The sequence below is a fragment of the Rattus norvegicus genome, chromosome 5, assembly GCF_021556685.1.
Source record: "Rattus norvegicus strain SHRSP/BbbUtx chromosome 5, alternate assembly SHRSP_T2T, whole genome shotgun sequence".
Lineage (NCBI taxonomy): Eukaryota > Metazoa > Chordata > Mammalia > Rodentia > Muridae > Rattus > Rattus norvegicus.
Window position 1 is genome coordinate 64,864,826 of NC_141538.1, and position 25,636 is coordinate 64,890,461.

Genomic DNA, 25,636 nt, shown 5'->3' on the forward strand with positions numbered 1-25,636 from the left:
AACAATATCTGGGAAAACATCACGACAAAACCCATTATTTTACACAAACAAAAAAATCATCTGATAAAAGAAAAATTTTTTAAAGATTTATTTATTTATTTTATGTGTAGGAGTACACTGTTGCTGTCCTCAGACACACCAGAAGAGGGCATCAGATCCCATTACAGATGGTTGTGAGCCACCATGTGGTTGCTGGGATTTGAACTCAGGACCTCTGGAAGAGCAGTCAATGCTCTTAACCACTGAGCCATCTCTCCAGCCCCTAAAAGAAATTTCTTAAAGTTTACATGTCAATGAAGAGACATGAAATGCCGGTTAGCCGGTTCAGCCTCTTCTGAGAGACCCCCCGGATGTTTGACGATGCCCCAAAGGCTGTTGCCATGGGCAGCAATCAAGACCCTTTCCCCCTCCTTGATCTGGGGGACAATTTCTTCATTCCAGAAGGGCAGTGCTCTGGCAATAGTATCCTTCAGGCTCTCACAGGAGGGTAGCGGGTCCTCAGTAAGGTCTGCGTACCAGCGATCCTTGCTGATGTTGCTGTGGAAGGGATGATCAGGCTCCATTGGAGGTGGCGGAACATTGTAAGATCGTCTCGGATCTTTACCTGTGCCTCACCACACTTAGCAACAGTCTCTGCTTGAGACCTGCTAGACCCCCATAGTGTCGCTCATTGAGGCACCAGGTCCTGACCACTGGCAACCACATCTGGTCAATGGCATCCAAGACTGTCCAGAAGGTCCGGATTGCTCTCTTCTGCACAGAGGTGAAGCAGATGTCAAACTCATAGCCAGCATCTCACAACGCCTGTCCGCTGCGCTTTGCCTCCTTGTGGCCGGCTGGGCTCAGGTTGGTGTACCAGCCACTGAAGTGGTTCTCCAGGTTCCAAGCGATCTCGCCATGCGGGACAGCATCAGCTTGTAGGCAGCCATGGCGACGGGGAGAGGATGCAGCAGCAACTCTGTTGTTGTTTTAGATGTTATAGATTCAGAATTAAATTACTTGAATGTATTTGGAGAAAGCAGGAAATAGAGTTCAGGCTTATAGATCTGATTAAATTTAAAGGTAAAGGGTTTAAGTGTCTGCACCCACTCACTTGGCCAAGGGCATGTGATATGGGCTGCAAGGAATGAAACCAGGGGCTACAGAAAGACTGAGGCTATAATAATTTTACTGAGAACAATCAGACTTCTTATACCTTTATCAGAAACAAAATATAATGGCAGTTGTCATGATCAATCCAGTTGTAATTGCCAGGATACAATGACATTTGCAAGTTACACAGGGTACACGAGGTTAATATCCAATTGTTCTGTCAAGCCTCCGTGCTTCCTTGACTTCCAAGGTGACAGACAAACACAAAGTGATCTGCATGCTTCACTGCATGAGGGAATGCAGCAGTCTCTTGGGAACTGGAAGGCACAGTGTGCCCCAGGAGCCCAGCCTCTAACCTGTAAAAACCGATGACACATGCCTCTCAAGGCAGCAAGGCCAAGCCAACTCCACCTGGAGTTGAGGAGAAGAGGCCCAAGAGATGACTTGCGCTCTTGCAGGGGGCTAGAATTTGGTCCTCATATTAGACAACTCATAACCAGCTATAAATGCATCTCTAAGGAATCCAGGCATTTCTAGCCTCCACAGGCATCTACAGTCATATATACATAATTTCCCTATACACGTAATTTTTAAAAATGATAATAAATCCTTAAAGATGTTGTTGGTTTGTTTATTGAGACAAGGTCTCTCTAATGAAGTTCTGGATGTCCTGGGGTTTGCTATGAAGACCAGGTTGGCCTTGAACTCACAAAGATCTGTCTCCTCTGCCTTCCAAATGCTGGGGTTAAAGGTTTGCACAACCACACGTGGCCTTGGGGGATTTTTAAAAATCACTATTGGGTTGCCATCCTAGGCAGTGAGCTTGTATAGATAAGAGTAGCATGTGGTTCTGAGGGTGAACTCTCGGGGCTAAATTGCCTGAATCGAATCCTGGCTTTTGGTGCCTGTTTCTCATTTCTAAAATGGGAAGAATGCCCACAAATTAATCTTGAGTTTTGAATCAGTCTATCTTTGTATCTATAGCAGATTAGGAGAATATCAGACGTATTCTAGGGGTGTTTTTTCTTTTATATAAAGACTATATGATAGGAGTTCTTTTTACAGTGTATTGAGTCTTAGAAGTCTCCATAGTTGGAAGGACCCAGTTTCTTGGTTTTTAACTCTTGATCCTTGTTGTCACTGTATAAGCCCTGTCTCAATGACTAGTTAAACCCAATAATGATCTAAGGAAAAATGGAAGCTGATGAAGTCATTCTAGGCCTCCAAGAGACCTCTGCAAGCAGGATCCAGGGACTCCGCCAAAAGACCCAGCTACTCCTCGTTCTCATCTGTCTGCATCTCTCCTTACCTGAAACTTTCCTCCTCACCTCTGTGCTCTCTTCCCTTCCTCGCAGTTCCTCCCTTTCCTTTGTGTGCTCATGGCCCATCCTGACTCTAGCAGACTTGCTATACCTCATGACTTTTAACCCTGGCATCACTGCCAACTGCCTCAGCTTCAGACTGTTCATGTAACCTCCTCAGGAGTATGAGTTATAAAAACAGAGCTTTGGGGCCTGGAAGCGTCATAGACCAGTGGTCATTTACCCCATCCTAACTACTGGGTAGGAAAGCCAAATGATACCTGCAAGATCACAGCCTGGGGCTTTATTTTCAGTAGGATACACTAGCTGATAGGAAGATGTGCTGTGAAATGTACGTATGCAATAGGCTACTACAGAAGGTGGGACCTGTGAAGAGTTTTCACGGAAGTAGAACCAATAGGAAACTGTAATCGACAGTGGATTTTCATAGTGGGCCCACAATAGGTCTGACTTTTGAGGCTCACAAATATAAATATAGAAGTCCCACTCTCTGTGGTTTGCAAACCACTGGGGGAACTAGCAAAGGAAGGGAATTTAGTTCAAGGCTGAGAACTGGGGATTGGGGTACTGAGAACTGGCAGCTTTAATGCCTCGGAGCAGGAAGACAGATGTTCCAGGATAAGAAGGGAGCTTGAATCTGTCCTTCTGTTGCCTTCTTTTCTATTAGGTCCTTGTCAAATATGATCCTTCCAACAATAGTAGAGGTGGGTCACCTCTACTCTGCCTACTTCATCAGACAATCTCTAAAACGCTAACAGATGTGACTACTCCGATGGCTAGAATGAGTTGTTCCCCCGGAGTCTCAGGCATTTAAACACTTGCTCTCCAGTTGGTGGCACTGTTTGTAGAAGCTTAGAAAGCATGGCCATGTTGGAGAAAGTGTATCACTGAGGGTAGGCTTTGACATAAAAAGCCTCCTCTGTAGCTAGTTTGTTCTTCATGTTTGCAGTACAAGACATGAGCTCTCAGCTGTCTGCACTACCACAGGAGCCTCTGCTCCAACATCATGGACTCTCACCCTCTGGAGCCATAAGTCCAAACTACTCTTATATAAATTGCCTCGAACCTTGTGTTTTACCCTGTTCCTTATAAGAAAGACCTGCCCTTTGACATTGTAGAGCTCATGGAGGAGACTGAAATAAAGGTGAGATGTGTCCTGCCAGTGGAGACTTGCATTGGCCTCAGGGTAATGGCCAGTACTGCTTGCCACAGTCTGTCTACGCTTACCACTGTGACTAGACCCTTCCTGGATCAGGTACCTTAGTCTGTGTGCTTTTAGGTGTAGCCTCCTGGCTTCTGTGGCTCTACTCTATCCCCTAGTCCTCTGACCACTGTGACTGAGGTGCACTCTGTATTTCTGTCTAGCACTATAGTGTAGTGTGGATATATATATATATATATATATATATATATGTATTTCCGTATAAAACTAATATACCACGAAGATGCATGCCAGCTGCTTAAGTGATAAGTAGCTTGCTCTTTCCTGTAAAAATCAAGCAGAAAATTAAAAATAATATGACTCTGTTGTATTCTGTGAGAATGTATACTTCTATATATTTTATTATGTTCCATTATTAATATTTTCATGCTTTCTTCCCTATTTTCTTTGTAAGACATTCATGTAAATTTCTTTAATGAAATTGCTACTTGAATATGTTTCTAGGTCAACACATAATTATTTTCAGTGGTGCCTCGTAGAAAGTGGAGGCCACTTGTATAAAGAGGCCGTAATTTATCTCAGCAGTCCACCAGAACTGTACCTGAGCCTGCGTGTATACGATACTGTGCATGCGTGTGTCTTTGTATGCGTATATATGCTTGTCCATGCATCTCTTTGTACATCCATGAATTGCTCTCTGATTATAGCTTAGTTCTGGTTGTTGTTACTCTTTTTTTCCCCCACTATAAATAGTTTTCCCGTTTGTAGAATAACATTGTAAAATCCACAGCATCAAATCAACTGCATTGCTCAAAACGATTCCTTAAAAATTTTGTAAAAGCATATTTTAATAAGACAACCAAAATAATGTATCTCTAAACATCCACGTAATGCCTTCTGTATAAATCAATACGCGATCTGATTTTCATCTTAAAGGCTTTCGACTCTGCATATATCCAAGACAGATTCAGTCAGTGCTTTAAGGTTCCACTGTAGAAACAGTTACGATCCTCGCAAACCAGAAACAGCAGAATATACATGGCGGGAGTCTGACCGTATAGCTCTGTAGCATTTGTGTGGTGAAGCTCTGAGAGTAGCTTTTAGTAGCCTGTGATTTATTTGGCCAAACTCTAAGCTCTTTCTTAAACATAGGCATTTGTTCTAAACTCATATTTTTCAAACTAATATTGCCTTAATAGGACCTGTTATATAAAGCTAACAACATGGCTGCCCTGGTAAAAAAAAAGCCCCCCTGCCCCAGCTCTTTCTTCCTCCCATCTGGTGTGAATGGTCTTCACTTGGGGTCTTGCAGACCGTTAGTGACTGTGTAGTGCGGAGTGTGTTAGCTGCTGTCAGCTGTGGGTTGTACAGGAAATCCAGGTCACTGGTCTAACAGCGGAATGGTGGTGTGCCTCATTTCCCTCAACTTCAGAGGTAGAATGATGTCCGGATTGTGGGGAGGGCATGCTGTTGTCATATCTCTGCTGGGGAGCCATACAGGCCCCCTTCATTTCTCATTAGTCACGTTAGTTTCTTTTCGCATGCTAGTCACTGACAAGTGAAATGCACTTATTACCAAGATTCACTTAGACCAGCCAGGATCCCTCCACTAGAGTTCCAGCGACAGTTTGGACTCTTTGAGAAACCATTTTCTGTGGTCAGAGGAGGAGAGAAGAAACTGAAAGTTGTCTGCATTCCGTTGTGTTAGAAAATATAGAGAAAAGCATAATGCCAAAACCTCTAGACTACTCTTCACTTCAAGAAATGGCCTTGAGGTAGCCACTCAACTGGCTCAGGACCTCTATGTCTTTATCTCTGGGGAATAATATTACCTGCCTTAGCTACTTTATAGGTTTATAGATACGGATGAGATTGAATGTATGAAAAGAAAAACTTTACAAAGTACTTTACCATATCAACCTTACCAAAGGGAGTTACTGATTTTTTTTAGGGTTGTTGTTGCTGCTGTTGTTGTTGTTGTTGTTGTTGTTGTTGTTGTCGTTGTTGTTCTTTCTCCTCCTCCTCCTCCTCCTCCTCCTCCTCTTCCTCTTCCTCCTCCTCCTCTTCCTCTTCCTCCTCCTCCTCCTCCTCCTCCTCCTCCTCCTCCTCCTCCTCTTCTTCTTCTTCTTCTTCTTCTTCTTCTTCTTCTTCTTCTTCTTCTTCTTCTTCTTCTTGATATAGTGGTTCACTATGTATCCCAGGCTAGCCTTACACTCACAGCAAGTTTCCTTCCTGGGACTGTAGCTATATGCCACTACCATTGGCCAGGACGAGTCATTTAATTCTAAGAAGATGATAAAGCGCACTAGCCCTTCTGTGAGATGGCAGGACCTATGCTGGGGAACCATTTGATCTGTGTTGCAGTCTCTAAATCTCAGAATGTGAATCACCAAACGCTATCATATACACTTGGGAAGTAACATGCATACACTGAAAGGTGAAGGATGTGTAGGAGGGGACTGTAGTCTCCCCGGGGCTACATCTGGCCTCTAACCAGTTAGGAGTGGTACCCAGTTACTGTTGCTTATTCTGCTTCCGGTTTTGGTTTTGTGTGACTCTGTCTTTTTTTCCCCTGCAGACGGGATTTTTAGCAAATGTATTTATAGTGCTGTCTTACTGGCCATCAGAATCCAGAGCTTTCTTTGCCTCTTTCAATGCCATGTGTAATAAAGAAACAGGTCACTGAAAACGTGGCGCTAACACATTCTTGATTGAAGCCCAGGTGCTTGGCTTCTGCTGCTAGCAGTTCTTTCCTGGTCCCGGGTCACTATGTCAGGGAGCAGCTCAGCTTCTGTGACATCTCTTGGTTCCTGTTTTCTAGTTTGTTTTGTTATTAATGGTAGTAGGGGGCAGAGGGGAGAGGGGTAGGAGGAAGGGAGGAGGAAAGAGAAAAACGAATGTGTGTGTGTGTGTGTGTGTGTGTGTGTGTGTGTGTGAGAGAGAGAGAGAGAGAGAGAGAGAGAGAGAGAGAGAGAATGATAATGAATATGAATGCCTAATTATATAGTCCTGCCTGGCCTGAACTCACTGTGTAGCCCAGGCTGGTCCTGAACGCATAGCTCTCCTTCTACATCAGCTTGCCAAATGCTGAGATTACAAGCATACACCACCACATCCAATGGCAACTCTAGATATTGAAGCCAATGTCTAAATGCAGCTTTATGACTAGTTGTCATAAATAAAGACATATTTTCTTTAATGTTTCTTAAATAAAGAAATATTTTTTCTTACTTAAGGAATAAAAGTTGTCCGTGGTTCTTTATAACCCCTGAATAAGGCCATGAGCCTGTAAGTCAAGGGCTTATTTCTTAGGATTCAGCTTGGCTTGCTACTACCCAGAGAGAAAGTATACATTGGTTTAAATAAGATTTTTCTCTTTCTCTCGTCTAATAGTTTCCATATGGGCTGCTGAGGGTTGATCTAGTATTTTTTTTTTTTAATGTTCGGAACTGCTCTAGCCTACAGGATAAATGTCACCAGCAAAAAGGAGTAGCAGTGGTGATCCCTTGTCCCTCGCCATAAGGTCAGGATGTAGGAGTTACACACATTGCTTTCACTTACATCTCAGGCCAGATTTTGCCCATTGCATTTAGCTACAAAGGAAAGTATGTGACCATGTGCTCAGCTGCGTTAGGAGATCCTAATTACTAAAGAAAAAGGGAATGGCAGCAATGGACTGTTTGGGTTTTGTCTGTCTGTCTGTCTGTCTGTCTGTCTGTCTGTCTGTCTGTCTGTCGAAACAGGTTCTCACTATGAGTCTTGGCTGGCCTGAAACTCACTACATAGACCAGGCTAGCATTACAGAGATCCCCATGCTTCTGCCTCCCTCATGCTAGGTTTAAATATGTGCACCATGGCGCCTGGCAATTAACCAATGAATAATGGATACTGGGAGACAGGCAGCAAGTGCGTCACTGTAGATCTTCATGGCTGTTCTCTAGACTCCCTTCCCAGCCATCTACAATCCCTGCTCTGTTCTGTTCGAGTCGGCAGAGGCTGCAGTTTATTCTCACAACGCAGCCTCTCATGGTTTGTCTTCCCGTTAACTGTGCTCACTTTGCTGTGACCCAGATGTCCCTTTGCTTATCCTTGCCTTTATGTTCCAGCTCTTTCCTCCAACGTCCACTTCCTTTGCTTCCAATGACAAGGGATCATTCCTCCCATGACCCATTACAGATGCCCGCTTTGCCTTCCCCGGGGCAGTGTAGCAGCTGCCTCACCTGTGTATCAGCAGCACAGCCGCTCTCTTTCCCTGGGAGAAGACCCATGTTTACTCAAATATGAATTTTGCTAAAAAAAAAAACAAAAAACAAAAAACAAACGAATGTTAGCAGGTTATTGTAATGGTTCACAGCCTTGCTTTTCTTCCTGGTGAAATGTTAAATACCATAAAGCTGGTGTGAAGAGAAAATGGGGTAGCATGTATAAAGCTCAGAACTGTGCCAGGGACACAAGTGGCTTTTCCTACTCTAAACTCTCCCTAGCCGTAGGTGGCAGGTTCGCTGAGGTTAGGAAGTAGTCTCTGTTCTTAAACGGTTAGCCCAGCAACTCATAAATTCACTTAGTACATCTTCTGAGGTAACTGCCATATATCAGTAGTCCTCTGGGATTAGAGTAGTTTTTTAAAGTCATAGAAGTATAGAGACTTTTACATAGTCTTTTTTCCAAGTGACTTTTTTTCACACAACATATTCTGATCATAGTTTCCTTTCCTCTGTTTCCTCCCAGACCCTTTCAACCTTCTTTCCCATCCAACGTCACGCTTTATTTCATTAGAAAACAAACAGGCAAATAAAGCCCAAACAGAATAAACAAACACAGGCAAAAAAAAAAAAAAGGAGAAATGCACATGCGTGCACGCACACACACACACACACACACACACACACACACACACACACTCATAAAAACACAAAATTATCAGAAACGATAATAAAGAAGCAAAAAACATGTAAGATGAAAAAACAAAAAACAAAACAAAAACCCAAACACTGCATTTGGAGACAAAAAGATCTCCAGAAGAACTGTTGAATTCACCTGGTGCTGGCCCTCTAAGGCTCAGCCTGGGGGCTATTCTTCAGTGTGATTTGTATACCCAGTGAGATTCCATTGGATAAAACCAACTCTACATTTGCGAGTGATTGACAGTTGGACCACGTCTGGCTTAGACCTGTGCAGGCTGTCTGCATTTTGCCATGCTCTCTGTGTGTTCATATATGTATCAGTCATGTTGTGTCTAGAAGTTTCCTTGTATTCCAGCCTTACTGGGTCTTAAAACCTTCATCTTCCACGTAGCTCCCTAAGCCCTGAGGGAAGGGGTTTGGTAAATATGTCTGACCCATTTAGGACTGAGTGTCCAAAGTTTCTCACTTGGCACATGGTCCAGCTGTGGGCCTCTCTATTAGTTCCCATCTACTGCAGAAGGAAGTTTCCGTAACGATGGCTGAATGAGACACAGTTCTATGGGTATAGCACAATATAGTCATTTCATTGTTATATTCCTTTAGCAGAACAATAGTATGTGTTTTGCCCTTGGTTCATGCCCTCTCTAGTCACATGTTCTTGGTTCCATGAGCAGTGCCAGGCATGAGTTCATCTCATGGGGCTTTAATCCAATTAGACAGTGGTTGGTTACTCTCACAACGTTTGTGCCGCTATTGTACCTGCGTATCATGCAGGTAGTCTCCATCGTAGCTGGAAGAGTTTGTGGCTGGGTTGGTTTTTTACCTTTCTCCTTTGATAGTATGCAAAGTACCTTCTAGTACCATGAACGCTAGTCAGTAGGGGTAAAAGCTTTAGCTAGGCACCAGTACAACTTTACCGAGTTCAATGCGAAATGTCGGTGTTTTCTTCAGTAGGGCCTTCCCAACAGTTTCACGTGCACTCTTGAGGGGAGAAAGAGGCAACAAAAGAACAAATTGACTTTAGAAAAAAAATCAGATGATACGAAGACAAGGAACTAGAATGAATGTGGGAGGGAGGTTAGGCAAGTAGGTAGATGGACAGATCTCTACAGATGGACACACCTGGGCTGGATAGGCTCTTACTAAGCTGCTGTCTGGGGTTGCTGGATGGGTCTCCTTTCTTCTCCAGGCTGGCTCAGCCAAGCTGACAAGGAACACATCGTCATAGTGACCTGCCTGGGTGAAAGGTACATATATAGCATGGTTGTCCACAGTGCCCTGTACTGGGTCTACTCAAAGATCCCAGTACTCTTTGACCAGGTTGGCACCCACCTCCCCTGTGTCAGTTTTAGGGCCTCTCTGTACCTAGGGAAGGCAAAGCTTAGGTCATTGTATGGCACAGGGCATACGCCTCAAGCTCTTCCCACTATCTGAGTTCCCTTCTGGATCCCAGCATTCTTCCTACCTGCTTATGTAGACAATGGATTTGGAGGTCGGGAGTGACCAAACCTCCCAGCTTTAAGCCAAGGGCACTGGTTGTTTGACCTTTATTCTCTTCTCTCTAAAGTGAGTCTTACTTTCATCATTCACACTCTCAGTGCAGGGGTGCACTGGACATGGAGTGTCCGACTTTAAGATGGCAAGGTATTGTCTCAAAGCTGTCCTTTTCTGGTGTGCTATACTGCGTGCATTTTCCAGGGTGGAATGGTGCATCCACTGATTATTCTTAGAGGCCCCAAGTCAGATGTCTTAGCTTTTATTTCTTAGTGCTGGCCAGACTTGGGTCCAAGCTGCCTATCTTTCTGGAATTGTCTCTGTCCTCTCTTATCACCAAGATTGATTATGAAATTGGCCCTGTTTCCCAGTAAACGACTCACTCTGCCCTTGATTCATCTCAGAGGTCATCCTAATTATTTGCAGAAAATGAGCTAAGGATGAAGACAGTGAATGAGGACTCGCCGAGAAGTTTCTCCAGGTCTGCTTTCTACAACAAAACCCCTTGTTTTTGGAGCTGGGGAACTGAAAACAGCAACAACAACAGCAACACCAACAACATCAACCCAAACCACTGAATTTATTCTAAGGTCGAAGTTTATCAGTCTCTCTACCCCTACAGTCTTCTTTCGTGACCTGACACGTCCTAGTCTACAGGTAACTTCAAGGTCAGCCCTCCCGCAGGGCCCCCGCCAGTCCTGGCTCCTCCTGGCTTTGCCAGGCAATGCCTCCTTGTTGCCATTAAGTAGGTTGCCATACTTCGTATGCTAAGTTGGTCTAATAGCTTTCATTTTTAAGTGCTTTTCAGTATTTTATCACCAGAGAAAATGGTTATTAGTGCAGTCTGTGGGACTTCATGTCCTTGGAACCTGACCTGGGCTCTGCAATGGCATAGCCACGTGACCTTAGGGAAGTTACTATGCTCCTCTGAGCCACAGTTTCTTCAATAAAATGGGGATAATAACAGTGCTGCTGCTTAGAGGACGAGACAATAAATGGGAAATGTCAGACACATTCTCAGTGCATCAGTGGCTAAGTGCGCGGGGGGTTTTGGTGTTATTCTTGGTTTTAGCTTCGTGAGACAGTATCTTGTGCTTGTAGCTCAGGATGGCTTAGGAGTCGTGTTGCTGAGGCAGAGTCAAATTCTCAGGGAACCTCGTGACTCAGCATGAGCCGACATACTTGGATACAATATAAACTACTAATTTCACAAATATTGTGTCCTGCTTGGGCTTCACTGGGGACAGAGGGGTAGCCTATGAGCTATATTATTGTCATCTGGAAAGCAAGATCTTCAAGGAAGATGAAGTCTCTGTTCTTGACTGTGAGATTATTCATCTATCTATCTATCTATCTATCTATCTATCTATCTATCTACCAACCCACCTACCTACCTGTTTGGTTTTCTGAGACAAGGTTTCTCTATGTAGCCCTAGCTGTCCTAGAATTCATTCTATAGACCAGGCTGGCCTTGAACTAGAGATCCACCTGCCTCTGCCTCCCAATTGCTGGGATTAAAGGCACCTGGCCCAACTCTGAGATAAATCATAGATGTTTAAAGGAAAAGGGAGACTTTGTTTTTAAGAGACAAAGTCTTGCTCTTTTGCCCAAACTGTTACTGAGGTGAATTAAGTAATCTTCATGTCTCAGGGTTGAGTAGAAGGGATAGCCACTTTGTCCAGGTGGAAAGAAGGAATTGTTTTCTTTTTTAAAGTTGTATGTATGTGAGCCTGCATATGTATATGTGCACCACGTGCATGCAGGGCTCATCAGAGGCTAGAAGAGGGTATTGGATCCCCTGGAACTGGGGTTACTGCAGGTGTGGGCCACTCTGTGGATGCAGAACACTGAACCTGGGTCCTGTGCAAGAACAGCAAATGCTCTTAACTCCAGGTCCATCTTTTTTTAAGTTTAGAATAAGCAAGACTCTTAAAAGTGTGTGTGTGTGTGTGTGTGTGTGTGTGTGTGTGTGTTTTGCCTGCATGCCTGTATCATGTGTATACTTGGTACCCTTGGAGGTTAGAAGAAGGTGTCAGACCCTCTGAAACTGGAGTTACAGATGATTGTGGACTCAATCTAGATCCTCTGCAAGAGCAAGTGCTCTTTTTTTTTTCTTTTTTCGTTTTTTCGGAGCTGGGGACCGAACCCAGGGCCTTGCGCTTGCTAGGCAGGCGCTCTACCACTGAGCTAAGTCCCCAACCCCGAGCAAGTGCTCTTTTTTTTTTTTTGGTTCTTTTTTTTGGAGCTGGGGACCGAACCCAGGGCCTTGCGCTTCCTAGGCAAGCGCTCTACCACTGAGCTAAATCCCCAACCCCACGAGCAAGTGCTCTTAACTGAGGTAGCTCTCTAGTCCTTCGGAAAGACTTCTTGGCAGACATGGTTTTGAACTAGATTTCCAAGTTTATATACCATTAGGCTTGACCAAGCTACTTATCTTTCTGGCCTACTTTGCTCCCTTTGTTCTAGAATAACCTTGAGGGCTTTTCCTCATTGATTTCATCAGACCTTGGATTTTATTACCCTTGTTATAATGGACCAAGATACTGATTGTGTGTTTCATTACAGGTCTGTAACAATCAGAGAAAGTCTGACCGCCCTGCTCGAGAAAAAGCAATGATAGAGTCTACACTTGCTGTTTCCCAATCTGATGGCATGACGGATAATCACCTCAAAAAGCTTGAAATGCAGGGTTTCAATAGAGAAGATGCCTGATGTCAGTGCTAACAGGGGATTTTATTCAGTGAACAGAAACAATGATAGTAAACAGACTGAGAATGAACTTACTGCTCTGAAAGCATCAAGGACTGACAGGAAAGGCCAGTGTTTATCATTTCAGTTACATTGCAGTAGAAGAAATCAGTTGCATAACAATTAAAAAGCACAAAACATCTAGTTATTGGATAGAGAAAAAAAAGTGTTCCCCACCTGCTTGATGAAATAGGTCTCGAGTGTCCACGGACATGAGATCACTGATGCTTGGGGACACATTCAGAAAATCATTTTGTCATTTACTTCCTTTGTGATTCAAAAAGACCAGAAAGCCATAGAGTTGCAATGATGCTTTAAACGTGAGCAGACATCTAACTGAATTTTGGCTACTAAGGTTGAAGATTCTTACGCTTTCCAAATGGCAATATTGTGTGGAAATTGGTCAATGTAGATTGATTTGAAGTTAATTCCTCATTAACATGGTTGTGAATAAACTCTCAAAGGTAGTGTGTCAACAGGAAGAGGTACGGCTGAATTTGGGTGTTATTTTTGGTGCCTTTTCATTTTGTTTTGTTTTAACTGATGTTATAGAATCATAGCCTTAATATGCTCTTATTTTAGGTCTCAGTAAAAAATACTTGGAATAAGTGAACAGTCACATACAAATACAGGCATTTTTAAAACCACATATTACTAAATGGCTTATTCTGAGCTACAACCATTGCCTTGAATTTATTTACATTTTAACGTTTTGAGAGTCATCATGACATGAACAGAGAACATGTAAACTTATAAACTCCTTCTCTACTCCCATTTTGTTTCCTTACATTATCAGTGAACATGATTGGCTTTTTTTTTTTCTGCAGTACTAGGGGTTGAAGTCAGGGCTTCACACATGTTAGACAAATGTTCCACCACTGAACCATATCCTCAGCCCAGTGAACAGCTCTTCAATAGCTTTGGGACCTTGGTATGCTTTTCATGTTGAATCCCCTGCATTGTGAAATCTGATTATGTGGAGCCAATACAAACCGAATGACAATTTCTTGATGTTCTGTTTAAAGTTCAACCATTGGATATCTAATTCCCTTTCTCCAGACATCTTCCAAGTCTATCACCATAGGCTGGATCATCCTTCAGGTTTTTATCAGTCACCAAATGTGAGCTCCCTACAATGCTACAGACCTAGAAAATTGATTAGTTCTTTTACCTATTTGCCTTTCCTTTTACCTCAAGCTATCCTGTTTGAGGACTAAACTTCCCTGCACTGAAAATCCCCATTCCCTGTCTATGCTTTCCCTGAAAATAGGTACTAGGAACACAAAGGAAAGTCCTCAGGGACCGTGCAGTGCTTGGCAGATGCAGTGTGAGCACGGCGGTGGACAGTGGGCTCTCGCTTTGTGGATTTGAATTGGTTCAGCTCTCCAGCTCCCCTCAGTTACTTCTAGCCGCATGTATGTTCTTTTTGCAGGGAAGAGAAGAAGGCTCTGGCCTTGATAAAAGATTTACCTTACTGCGCAGCAACCAAGATTTGGGCAGATATTTATGACGATAGGTTCCTTGAATCTAGGCCCTATACAGTCCAATGCTTTTGAAATTCGACTGCTTTCGAATCTTTAGACTTCGAGGTTGAGTAGGCAGTGTGCCAAGAGATTTAGTGTGTGACCTACATATAATACAGTAATCACCCTCCCTCCCAACCCAACTCAATCTCAGTGTAAGAACAGCAGGTAATCCGATCCAGTCTTGTCAGACTGGTCCGGCGCACAGCCAGCCAGTGCTCACTGACAGCTGAGGGCCGACTCTGCTGCTTGTAGTCGGGTCCTTTGCGTCTTATATTGCACGCAGAGGGTTAGTGGCTCCTGACTTCACAGTCCTCTGAGGTTGTGGCGCACACGGCGGTGGTGTCCCTGCTTTTACGTCCCCGGAGGAGGGCAGACTAGCGGCGGCGCGGGTTTCCCAGCCGGCGGGTTTAGGGCGCGACACCCGGAAGTGGCGGCTGGAGCGGGAGCGCTGAGTTGTCGGGCGGCGGGACAGCGGCCCGGAATAGGGGGCGGGGGCGTTGGTCATGTTTCCCTTCGGGCCCCACAGCCCGGGCGGGGACGGGGCGGCTGGAGCTGAGGAGCCGCCGCCTCTCGGAGGGCCGGCGGCAGCTTCCAGACCGCCCTCTCCAGCTCCGCGGCCGGCGTCTCCACAGCGAGGAGCTGACGCGGCCTCTCCCCCGCCGGCCACCGGGAGCCCTCGCCTCCGGGGCAGCCCGGCAGTGTCCCCAGCCGAGCGCGCCGGAGAGCTCGCGGCCCCCGAAGCTCTGGAGTTGTCCGCTGCCGCGTCGCAGGCAGAGCTGTCACCCTCCTCCTCGCCCCGCAGACGCTCGAGGCCAGACTGTAAGGCGGGCAGTTGGAGTCGGCAGGGCCTCAGCGCCGGCCTGGGCGGCCCTGGTGCCAGACTGTTCGGGTGGCTGAGAGAGCGAAGCCTCGGTCGCGGGCTGTTCGTGGACCCGGCTCGGGACAATTTCCGCACGATGACTAACCTGTATGGTTCCATCCATCCCGCAGACTCAGTGTACCTCAGCACCCGCACCCACGGTGCTGTCTTCAACCTCGAGTACTCGCCGGACGGGTAAGCTCCTACACCCCAGCGGGCTCCCTGCAGTCAGGTTGGCTGCAGCTGCTGGCCTTCGTGTCCCTGCTACTTTCAGAAGCACATTGTCTGTCGCCTGTGAGCCCTGTCCTGGCCTTTTGAGGTAGGCAGGCCCAGTGCTTTCCTTCGGGTTCCTGGAGGCTGGGTGAAAGAGAAATACTTTAAGCAGTCGCTGCAGGTCTGTCAGAGCAGTACATAACTAGGGCGTTCTAGTACACCGTAGGTCCCCAGCAATTATGCTTTAAATAAATGCCCATCATTTTACTGTTATCCTCGGTGGGCTTTTTTTCCCTGATCTTGAGTTTATGTTAAAAGGAGAAAGATTGGAGAATCTTTGGACCTTGTGCCAGATCATGCTGTGAGGAGACAAATGAAAGCTTTGGAAAGATACTAAGACTGCAGAAATACGTTTCTCAGTGTTTGGTCCATTTGTGGGATAGTCTGCATGCTTAAACTGATAAGATGTTTGCTCTCGGTTTACTTCAAGATATAGGGAATTTTCAAACTATCCCAGGTCTATTTGGTACTCTATCTTGTGAGTGCACAAGTTTAACAACAATCAGAGGGACATACTGGTTGTGGTTCCACCATAAGATGACATAATAACATCCTTATCACATCTGGCCTCTGGGTTACTAGTCTTCGTTTAGTTGCTGCATTCATTCATCCAATACCTCATTTACCAGATGCTCCTGGAACTCTTGATAGGTTGCAAAGGTACAGCTACCTGTGGTGAGTAACACTAGCTAATGACACACTCCTTTTACTGAGCCTGACCTTTGTTAATTCAACTGGATATGAGATTTTAAGTAATGCACAGTATATACCTACAAATTGAGATACCTACAAATTGAGATAAAGGCTTGAAGCCTGTTGAATGAGGGTATTTAAGGTTACCGTGAGAAAGTGACACTTGAATCAAGATCAGAAAAAAAAAATTGCAGGAGATAAAGGAATCAAGATTGCTGAGTAAAGAATAGAAGTATTTCATATGACTGTGAACTAATGCTGAAGGGTCATATTAGCATATCATGTTGGAGGAGGTGGAAACGATGAAATGAAACTTTTCAAAGAAGAAAGACCTAAGACATGCTGAGAGAGAAGCAAGGGAACAGTTACTGAGCGAGTAAGACCTGTTCTAGTTTATTGACGGAAATGCTTCTTCCTAATTAGACCTGGTACAAGGCTTCTCTTCACAGCAGTCAGCTGGGGTTTTAGCAGTGGGTGCATACTTGAATTTCTAAGAAAACTGATGAGCAGAGAAAGTTGAGTTAGCCAAAGCTTATTCACGAAACCTTTTTCCTTTATGCTCTATTCTTAAAGCTTTCTCGGGGCTGGGGATTTAGCTCAGTGGTAGAGCGCTTACCTAGGAAGCGCAAAGCCCTGGGTTCGGCCCCCAGCTCCGAAAAAAAGAACAAAAAAAAAAAAAAAAAAAAAAAAAGCTTTCTCCTCTCCCCAAATTCCGTCTGTGCCTCTCTTCTCTATAGTTCAGTCTTTTATCAGACTCCTATATATACTTTCAGGGTTTAAGAAGTAGTTGTGTGCATTCTCTAGGAGTAACTTTTTTAAATAGAGAATGATGATTTTAGAATTAATTATGAAAAATTTAATTCAGATTGTCCAGAGCTATTAGAATGAGAGATACATTGCACATAATTCTTATTTGAGTATGGACTGCATTCTCCCAGAGAAATTTATTTATTCTTCTTCTTTTTTTTTTTTTTTGTTCCTCATGATAGCCCTGGCTGCCCTGATACTTAATATGTAGACCAGGCTAGCCTCAAAGTCTCAGATCCACCTTCCTCTGCCTTCCAAGTGCTAGCATTAAAGGTATCACATTCATACAGGCTCATGTCATGTCATGGCTTACATGTGGAGGCACATGTGTCGTGTATGGAGATAAGAAGATAACCTGCAGGAGTCTTTTCTTTCCATCATGTGGGTCCCAAGGATGGAACTCAGGTAGTCAGCCTTGGTGACTTGCCTCTACCCAATAAGCCACTCCGCCAGGCCCCAGAAGCATTTTTAAAAAGTAATTATTCTGGTATTCAGCCAGTGAAATGGTTCAGCAAGTCAAGGTACTTTCTGTACAAGCCTGGTGATCTGAGTTCTGATCCCTGGAACCCATGTAAAGGTAAAGGAGAGAACTAACTCAGTACTAAGTTGTCTTCTGGCCTGCACATATACCCATACATATCACACACACACAGACACACACACACACACACACACACACACACACACACACACACCAATAATTTAAGAGACTTTAATAAGTATATATATCAAATTTTCAAGAAAGCAAAAGAAAGAATAATTTCCTTCAAAACTAGTAGAGAAAAAGTATGAAATAAAGGGGAAAGATTACAAAAGGAAGAATGTGATTATTCTCGGTGGGTAAAGAGCTTGCTGTGCAGTGAGGACCTGATTTTTGCATCCCTAGCACCCAAGTAAAGGCTGGGTATAGTATCTCATATCCCTAGCCCATGATTCCTGGGGTTCACTGAGTAGCTGTTCCAGCCCAGACAGTGAGCTCCATGCTCAGTTAGAGTAGAGAGGCTGGAGAGAGAGCTCTGTGGTTAAGCGCACTTGCTGTTCTTGCAGGAACCTGGGCCATAGCACCCACAAGGCAGCTCTCAACTGTCTGTAACTCTAGTTCCAAGGGGGTCCATCATGTACATGTGTAGTACATATACATACAGGCAATACACACACACATACACTGAATAAGTAAATTTTAAAATAACAAGGTAGAGAGCAATAGAGGAAGACACTTGATGAAAGCCTCTGGTCTACACACACACACACACACACACACACACACACACACACACACACACAGAGGTTTATCCACATATGCACAGATATGCAAAGGTAAGAAAGGAACAGAAGGAAAAAACTCTTGATACTAGTTGATATTGTTTAGTGGTAAAACATTTGCCTGACATGGGAGTTTAATCTCAGTACCCCCCACACAAAGAAAAAACATAGTTAAACTGCCAGGAGTTTGAGGGTAGGAGCACCACTTGGACCCATTAGCTTGAAACAGCTTTCGAATATATATATATATACACACATACATACATACATATGTATATATATATTATATAATGTAATATATATATATGTATATATATATATATATATACACACACACACACACACACACACACACACACACTATAAAATACCTGGTAAACTATATTAAAAGGAGAATAAAATAGGCTTGAAGGGGAAAACATGACTAAGTTACATCATAATGTGAGAACTCAGCTCTACTTGAATGGGTATCTACATAAAAATTAAACAAGTATTAGATTTAAAATATAACAGTGTTTAACACTTCTGGGAGAAAATGGCAGATTTATCACCATAGGGGAAAATTTAATATGCACAATATACCTCTGTTAATTAGACAGACCTAAACAGAAGAATACAGAAGGTAAGACCAAAGTTACCATTATTTTTTTTCAGTATCACTTCAGATCTTTACAGGGCAAGCACTCTGTACCCCCATGACATTCAGCCACTACACACTGATTCAGCCATATGAGTGGTTAAAATATTGAGTCAGTCCTGGTGACTGAAGTTCCCAGATCTGTCATCATTGCAGTGCTTCAACACATTCCGTGACATTCCTTGAGTTACCATTATATTAGCAATTACACAATTAATAACTAGCATAGTGAGAGGCTGTTAACAATAATCTATTTGGAGAATTAGAACCCTGCATCTATTCTAATTGACCCTCCCCCACGTATAGTATCCTCATGTGTGCCCACCATACACCTGAGGGTAGAGTTGTGTCCTAGGGTTTCTATCCAACAACACCACCAAAAAGCAAGTTGAGAGGAAAAGGTTTATTTGGCTTTCACTTCCAGATTATAGTTCATCATCGGAGAAAGGACAGGAACCCAAGCCAGGCAGAAACCTGGAGGCAGGAACTGATGCAGAGGCCAGGGAGAGTGTGTTTAGGGCTTGCTTCCCTTGGCTTGCTCAACTTGCTTTCTTCTAGAACCCAGGACCGTCAGCTCAGGGATGGCACCACCCACAGTGGGCTGGGCCCTCCCCCATTGATCACTGATTGAGAAAATCCCTTACAGCTGGATTTCATGGAGGCATTTCCTCAACTGAGGGTGATGACACACAAAACTTTGTCAAGTTGACACACAAAACCAGCCAGTACAGGCTGCCTAGTTTTCTTAGGCACATTCCTCCCATAACTTTCACAAGGTCATTTTGGGAACTACAGCTTATACCAAGCTTTTTACGTGGATAGTGGGCATCCAAGGTCAGGTACTCATACTTGGACAGCTGAACTATCTTCCCAGTGCCTATTTTGTTTTTAAAGCTAGCATCTCACTCTGCATTTTTAAGTTAGTAAAATGGAGTCAGTAAGATAGTTCAGTGAGTGAGTTGTCATTAAGTCTCACAACCTGAGATTGATCTCCAGGGTCCACATTCTGGGAAGAGAGAACTAACTCTTTCTAATGGTTCTCTGACCTCCACATGTGCACTGTGGCACACGTGTGCCCACAAACATTGCATGCATAAATAGATAAAAATAAATGTAAATTTATTAAATTAGCAAAGCAGAAAGGAATGGAAAATTATGAAACTATCACAAGGAAAAAGAGTTAACATTATTTATAAATAATATAAAAATAAATCTGAAGAAAGCAAAATGGTAGGAAATATAGCTTAAGGGTTTGATTTGGTTATATTTATTTATTTGTGAGTATGGAGGGTCAGAGGTCAATTTGAAGAAGTTGGTTCCCTCTCTCCTTACACCAGGGATGGAATTCAGGTCTCTAGGCTCAGGCCCAAGCACTGTTATCCACTGAACTATCTTACTGACCTGAAAATAAAGTTTTTTTACTTTATTTTGTTTCAATTTTTTTCTAGACAGGTCTCTCTGTGTAGCTGACTGTCCTGGAACTCATGGTAGACAAGGCTGGCCTTCAAATCAGAAATCCCTGCCTCAGCCTCCTAAATGCTGGGATTAAAGGTGTGCTCCACTGTCACCTGGCTTTGGAAATAAAGTTTTTTAAAATGTAGAAATTAATAAAATGAAATACAATAATGCAGACATGTGGCATTGATCAAGAGGTTACACCAACAGCATTCAGGATGAAAGGGGAGCATTTATCAATAATCCTTAACTAGGTCTGGTAGATATAAGAGGTAAAAAGTTTAACTTTCCAAATATAGTAGATGAAGTGGGTTGACAGCCTTCCAACAGAAAATAATCAGAAAAGTATATAGTAGTTAATGTAAAGTATGAAAAAGATTATTTTTGAAGAGATTGTAAAATTACCAGAATAGTAAAATTGCAGACCCAAAATCTAGAGAGGTGAGCTCTGTGTTTGAAATTAACTTTTCTCTGAGAGGCATCTGTAAATTCCAAGAGCAGCAGCAGAGAGACTAAAAGGGTTTGTAATGGACACATGGCTTAGAATGAATGGAATGAAATACAGTTTAAAATCTGGCAAGATGGGCTTGGATGAAACTGTATAAGAATATACCCTAGGACTAAGGCTTGATCAGGGGTAGTTTCCATAGCACTAAAGCCAACTTCAAATTATCTCATTCCTTAGTGGATTAAGAAGTTCTCAGCCAGGTATTGGCTCACTCCTGTAATCCCAACATTTGGGAAGCTGAAACAGGAGTATCATTGAGACTTCAAGACCAGGCTTGCCTAGTAAATTCTAGACTAGCAGGGACTACAGAATGAAACGCAAAATTTTAAAAAAGGTGGGAGTGGGAAAAAAGGGTGTGTGTGTGTGTGTGTGTGTCCAGGGCCGTAGGTTAGAAAGTGAGTTACAAAAACCCAACTCAGAATTTTTTTTCATTGAATTCACTTGCTGTAAGCCAGTGCTTTAAATTTTCTTTGGTATGTGTCTTTTCATGTTGGGGAAAATGTGCATGTATGTGGGGACCACAGGTCATTGAGTGTCTCTTTTCAATTTCTTTTACTTTATTTTTCTCTTAACCTGTAACTCACAATTTCAGCTAGATTGGCTGGTGAGAAAGCCCTGTCTGCTTCTTCAGTGCTCAGGCCCTCCTGCTTACCTGGCAAGCATTAGGTTAATGGAGCTGGCTGCCCAGCCCCAATTTAAATATAGAACATTATTATGTGCTAAGCAATATAGGAGGGTCCAGCCCACTTTGTGGGCCGTGTGTGTGTGTGTGTGTGTGTGTGTTTGTGCGCGCGTGTGCGTGTGCGCACGCGCGCGCCTGCCTGTATGAGTTGATGTGTACCACATGGGTTTAGCTGCCTGAGGAAGGACAGATGAGAGTTGGGAAGCCCCTGGAGCTATCATGTTGGTACTGGGAACTGAACTTAGATCCTCTTTGAGAGCAGTAAACTGCTAAGATCTGCTGCAGGATATATTTTTTAGAGCAAGCACACTTGTGTAAGTTGCACCACAATGTAACTGTTGAAACTGTTATTGTTGAAACTGTTATGTTTGATTATTAATCTTTTTTTTTTCTTTTTTCTTTTTTTTGGAGCTGGGGACTGAACCCAGGGTCTTGCGCTTGCTAGGCAAGCGCTCTACCACTGAGCTAAATCCCCAACCCTATTTGTTAATCTTTACTGAGTCTTGCAGAAAATCTGTAGAAGAACTTTATTGTAAGTATTTGTAGGAGGGAGGTAGTATGTATAGGACTCCTTACTAGTTGGAGTTTCAGACATCCACTTGGGGTTTGAGCTATTTCCCTCATGAATAGGACAATTACGGTGTTCCATGGTTTATGCAGTCCTCATTCTCTCATGTATACTTAGGTTGCTCGCTCCTCTTCACAGTGAAGCATGTCTTTACATGTTTCTCTATATTCACTAATCATTATTTCACTTTACTACATCCCAGAAAATGTTCCTGAGTCAGACAGTTCACATGTTTAAAATTCTAGTAAATACTTGAGAGGTGCTGCTTGAACATGAGCGGCATCAATTCACACACTTGTTTATGTGAGAACTGCACTCCCTAGGACTGCCAACATGAATAGTGCCAACCTTGTAATGTCTGCTACTGACATAAAAACCTGGGTAAAAAAAGCTTATAATATGTATGGTTATAGATAAGAGGGCATTGGAGAAGTAACCAGAGAGGTGTGTTCTTTCTTTCAGGTCAGTGCTGACAGTTGCTTGTGAACAGACTGAAGTTCTGCTTTTTGACCCTATATCTTCAAAGCACATAAAAACCCTTTCTGAAGCACATGAAGACTGTGTGAATAATATCAGGTGAGTGTGTTGGTGAATAGGTGAGCCTTTAATGTGACTCAGAATCTGGTTCTCCAGTTAGTGAAAATATGTCATGCATGATCCAGTTGTAAAACTTACCTTATAATTATAAATTTTACCATGAATGATTTTTAGATTGGAATCTTTCTGCAATCTGTTGTTCACTTCCATGTGATTTTTTTCTCCCCTCTGTATATCAAGGTCATCAGTATGAACCTTAGCCATGTGCTGTACTACCGCATTGGTCACATCTCTCACAGTCAGACCTCACCCACATCCACAGTAATGCGATGCATACAGAACATCTGTAACACCCTTGGGTACTTGCTCCTTCCTAGTGAATGATTTGAGAAGTAAATTACAAGTGAGCAGTTTAGTGGGTTAAAATGCAGTCCTTAAGACTGTAGAGCCTGTAGAGAGCCTAGACAAGGGTTAGGACTTTGTAAGTTAAAGTCATACAAAGTAAATAAATAGAAATGATGAAGAAGAAAAGACTAAACGATGTTTTTAACTCTTAGTAGCAGTTTAGAGTGGGTAATTTGCTGTTTTCTATTTTCTAACATGAAATTATGAATATAAAAACATGAAGTTGTGTTAGTTTTATAACTATTACTTTCAGTGTTACCTAAGAAAAAGGAATGTGGAAATTACTTGTAATTTAGGTGGTTTGCTATACTCTGCACCTCCACTGACCCACACAGACAGAAACAGAGATTAACAGTACAAAGGTGCAGACAGGTTCCAAAGCAAATATCGGAGAGGTTAGACTGAGATCTGGACAGGGCCGAAACCTGGTCCTGGTCTTTCCCTCTAGCATTGTCACCTGGTTATGGTCCTATTAGTTAAAAAGATCAAAGCACAGAGAAGTTTCATGTAAAGAAAGAACCCAGATCACCACAGAAAGCTAGGGCTCTAATTGAAATGTGTTTCATTTTTGAAAGGCTGAAAGAAGAAAAGGCTGTTTTGCTCTCTGGGCTGTAGGTTTTAGCTAAGTAAGAAAGACACAGTCTCATGAAAGGAACTGAGTGAAGGCACTTGCTGGTCAATGACTGAGTATGTGTGTCATTTCCAACATTATCATGAAACTGAAGCCCTGAAATATCATTATAAACCCCAGGAATAGACTAGGGGTTCAGATGGCCAAGCAGAGGCAATTTTAAAACCTTTAAATAGGAAGGAAGAGGAAAAATTTAACTTCTCCCACTCAAGCCTATCACCAAAATTTCAGACATCTAATATTAAGACAACAAATTCAAACCACCAGAAAAGGGATTTCTCTGGATGAAATTAACTTTATGGAGTAAGTAGTCCAACAAAGACTTTATTTTTAAAAATTATTTATTTTTTTTTTGACTAGGTAATACATGCACGTGGTACAAAATTCAAAGGTACAAAAGGGTAAACAGTGAAAAGTAAGTCTATTTCCACCTCTGTCGCCTAGCCACCCAGTTTCTCTCCCCAGAGGCAACCACTATTACTAATTTGCTATCTTTTCTGAGATAGTTTATGCATGTACAAGCATATAAATACACACCTATACCACACATACCCCACATATTCTTTTATATAAATGGTAGCATTCTACACATACTTTAGTATGCCTGGCCTTTTTAACTGAACATATTCCGAGATCATTTCATATTAGTATCCATGGGATGATCTTACTCCTTAATGGCTGCATAGTATTCCATTGACTGGGAGAGACTTTAAGACATTTTTAGGATGCTTAAGGAGGTAAAGAATACTCTCCCTCAACAAGAACAGAGAATATGAATTAAAATAGATTAGATGAAAGGAACAGGTTTATATAGTAAAGAACTAACTTGAACATATGAAATTAAAAATGTTGCTATATAAAATGTATTTTAAAGGGGATGGATAGGGCTTACTTAGCATGTGCAAGGTCCTGTGTTGGATCCTACAGCATTGCTAGGGAAGACCATGACATGTAAAGGGTATAGTTGCAGTTTGTGAACATAGCTTGATTGAGAGAGTTCTTGCTTAGCATATGTGAAGCCCTATAGTCAGTGCTACCCAGAATTGGATATGCTGACTCAGGCCTGTAATCTGAGTACTTGGGAGGGAAACAGGAAGACTGGGAAGGAAACAGGAAGACTGGGAGGGGTTATGCTGGGTCAGAGGTCAGCCTGGATTATGTGAAACACTATCTTAAAAACAATAAAAAATAAATAATATTACAAATTTTAAAAAATAGGCAAAAAATTTAAATTTAATTGATCAGATAAACTTTATTTCATCATTAATGAGTGAATTGGAAGTTGGAAAATAATAACAAAATATATACCCATTACATGCAAAAAGGGTTAAAAAGTATGAGTGTATAGTTAAATCACAGTATTAACTAGAATAGATAAAGTATTGCAAAATTCTAGACATTGGGCTGTACACTTAGAGCCCAAGTACCTGGGAGACTGGAAGATCTCAGGTTTAAGACCAGCCTGTCCCTCAAGTGGAATATTATTCCAAAATTAAGTTTATTAACTAATTATAAATAATAAATTGCAGAGATTTCTGGGAAATTGACTTGATAATTGCTCAGACTATCTAGTAATGAGAGAGAGCCACTTATATTCAGAGTGTGAAACAGGTTCAAGGTGGATCTATATCTGGACAGGTTGTAGTAAAACTCTAGATTGAAATCTTAAGAAGTAGAGGCTGTATAGATGGCTGAGTGTTTAAGAGCACTAGCTACTCTTCCAGATGGCCCGGGTTCAATTCCCAGCACCCACATGGGGGTTCAACCCTGTAACTCCACTTCCAGTGGATCCCACATTCTCTCCTGGCCTCTGTGGGTATCAGGCACATGTGGTGCACAGACATACATGCAGGCAAAATATCCATACACATATACTTAAACATATTAAAATTGTTAAAGAGCTAGTAATGCTAGAGGCCAGTTACATGTGGGAATATGATAAATAAGCTGTCACACGGGTTCTTCTCAGCTGATAATGGCTAAGGCAAGGCCATGCACCTCACTACGTCAGGTCAATAGAGTCTAGCCTGAAGCATTTTAATTAGGTGAAGTGTTTTTATTAGTTGAACA

The 25,636-nt window shown here is 42.7% G+C and overlaps 1 protein-coding gene and 2 pseudogenes across 2 annotated transcripts in view; 2 read left to right on the forward strand and 1 right to left on the reverse strand.

The window, feature by feature from the left end:
• Positions 1-225: 225 nt before the first annotated feature.
• Positions 226-929, reverse strand: Pgam1-ps8 (phosphoglycerate mutase 1, pseudogene 8; annotated as a pseudogene).
• Positions 930-3,468: 2,539 nt separating this feature from the next.
• LOC148005769 (uncharacterized) lies at positions 3,469-12,849 on the forward strand (annotated as a pseudogene). Its single transcript, XR_015621479.1, has 4 exons — positions 3,469-3,558; positions 6,155-6,254; positions 9,670-9,800; positions 12,540-12,849. The product of XR_015621479.1 is annotated as an uncharacterized LOC148005769 (transcript).
• A 1,875-nt stretch (positions 12,850-14,724) lies between these two features.
• The window catches only part of Dcaf10 (DDB1 and CUL4 associated factor 10), a 36,866-nt gene continuing 25,954 nt past the window's right edge, over positions 14,725-25,636 (forward strand). Inside the window, 2 exon segments of the mRNA NM_001107935.1 lie at positions 14,725-15,302; positions 22,456-22,569. Of these exon segments, the coding sequence (NP_001101405.1) occupies positions 14,752-15,302; positions 22,456-22,569 (665 nt within the window). The 5' untranslated portion in view covers positions 14,725-14,751.